A 1,911-nucleotide genomic window follows, 5' to 3' on the forward strand; every position below is an offset into this window, starting at 1 on the left:
CCTCGAGAGCCAGCCAGACGCGAGCGACTCGCAATTAGTGTCAGAGAATCAGAATGCACGTGTCTACCAACTGCTCCTGTAAATATTTCTTCGTTCCATTCGGAATCAGGTTTTCACATGTATTTTTTTACCCTGAAAATTACCGAGATTTTATTTAATAAGATTCATCGACTAGTACCGGAAGTCGCCATCGTAATAAACCAAATTTAAAGGGTAATCGAATGAAAAACAAGTTTTTTTTTATATCATTAGTGATAAATAAAATACGATATAAGTTCTATCAGTATCGTGTAAAACTTTTATTAAAGTTACATGAAAATTGAAGACCTAGCGCTTTCAAAGTTTCTCCTTTTCCGATCGTTAATGGAAGTTACCGAAGACAAAGAGTGTTGCAAAGAAACGTTTCGTCTTCGAATAGAAGTTGCAATGGGACTGCAATGAAGGGAATCGAGTCCAACTTCGTGAACGCAATGCGGAAAAGTAGGAGGTACGATCTGGTGGTAGCTGTGCGTGCACGTGCACGCAAAACGGAACCTCTTGGACCATGACCCGCGTCACGTGACCTTGATCCACTTTTTCCCCCCTCCAACCCTTTTCAATGAACGCTGAAGAGAAACGGTAGTACTGTATTACCTCCTTAACTGCTAATATGGTATTGCAAAAGTTACCATTTAAACAGGACAAAACAATCACCCTAAATTCTGCCTAAACGTTTCAATATAACTATTCAATATACGTTTCAAGTTCTCGCATATTATTTATTTAAAATGAACCATACTTAAATGTGAACATAAATATAAATAAAAACAACAGTTACTTTATTTACAAGTTACAAACAAAGCTTTGGAATAAGCTTAATTAGGAGGTTTCTCTTCTTTGGATTCCTCTTTTTCTAATAGGGCACTCGTGATACCCACTTTTTTTAGTTCTTCCACAAGCTCTCCATTCTTGTGCATTTCTAACAATATATCGCATCCACCAACGAACTCTCCATTTATAAACACTTGAGGTATTGTAGGCCAATTAGAATAGGTCTTGATACCTAAATGTATATTGATTAGTTATTCATTTATATACTACAGTTCATTGCATTTAGCTCAGAGAAAGTACAATAGTTGTATTTGGAACAATGTTAACCTTGTCTAAGATTCTCATCTTCCAGAACATCATGGGCATCGTATTTGACATTGTGCATCCTTAGTATTTGTATAACAGCATTGCTGAAGCCACACTTGGGGCTGTCTGGAACACCTTTCATGAATACAACTACTTTGTTTTTCTGTAAAATACAATTGACAATGAATAGTATAATAGAAATGCAATACAAATGTTACCATGAGAATGCTTACTTTTACAAGGGTAGCAATTTTATCGGCAGTCGTAGAGAGATACCTAATACCGTTGTAAAGTTTAAAAGGAAACATTTCTCTGTCAACGATTATAAAACAATTAAATACGATCTGAATTTTCTAATGGAAAACAATGTGATAGGTTAACCGGTTAATGTATCGGTCACGAATGAATGAGGCCATCTTGGATTTCAACGTCTCTTGAAAACAGTACTGCCGGCACCATCTCGGGGTGAATTACAAAACATGGCAGCATCCTTTTTTAGAACGTTTATTGATAAGTATCATTTTAAAAGCAATAAAGAAAAAGCCAAATAAATAGAGCATCGAACAAAGTAGACTTCACTCCCTATGACATAAATATCAATCCGAATTCGCCCGCGTGAACATTTATATGTAAATGATATATTTTTTTTATTTGATTGGTTTTATAATTCGGTATGAGATGGCGTGGACGGCACCTTTATCAAAGTTCGTTATAAAATGAAGAAACATAAAAAGGTAAGATTCGCCCAAAACTTTCAACTAATTATTTTGCAAGAACACACAGAATCATCTTTAC

The 1,911-nt window shown here is 35.5% G+C and overlaps 1 protein-coding gene across 1 annotated transcript; it reads right to left on the minus strand.

The window, feature by feature from the left end:
• Positions 1-801: 801 nt before the first annotated feature.
• Grx5 (Glutaredoxin 5) lies at positions 802-1,560 on the minus strand. Its single transcript, XM_034319533.2, has 3 exons — positions 1,350-1,560; positions 1,138-1,279; positions 802-1,042 (listed from the first exon to the last, which is right to left on the minus strand). The coding sequence occupies exons 1-3, from the start codon at positions 1,422-1,424 to the stop codon at positions 855-857; spliced, it is 405 nt and encodes a 134-aa protein (XP_034175424.2). The 5' UTR covers positions 1,425-1,560; the 3' UTR covers positions 802-854.
• Positions 1,561-1,911: the final 351 nt, after the last annotated feature.

The sequence above is a fragment of the Osmia lignaria genome, chromosome 13, assembly GCF_051020975.1.
Source record: "Osmia lignaria lignaria isolate PbOS001 chromosome 13, iyOsmLign1, whole genome shotgun sequence".
In the NCBI taxonomy this organism is placed as follows: domain Eukaryota; kingdom Metazoa; phylum Arthropoda; class Insecta; order Hymenoptera; family Megachilidae; genus Osmia; species Osmia lignaria.

Bases quoted from the DNA above. Each gene is read 5' to 3' on its own strand.
- Grx5 (XM_034319533.2), bottom strand. From the start codon at position 1,424: ATGTTTCCTTTTAAACTTTACAACGGTATTAGGTATCTCTCTACGACT. The intron at 1,280-1,349 runs GTAAGCATTCTC...TGTATTTTACAG, and splicing joins AAATTGCTACCCTTGTAAAA to AAAAACAAAGTAGTTGTATT. The intron at 1,043-1,137 runs GTTAACATTGTT...ATATACATTTAG, and splicing joins AGATGAGAATCTTAGACAAG to GTATCAAGACCTATTCTAAT.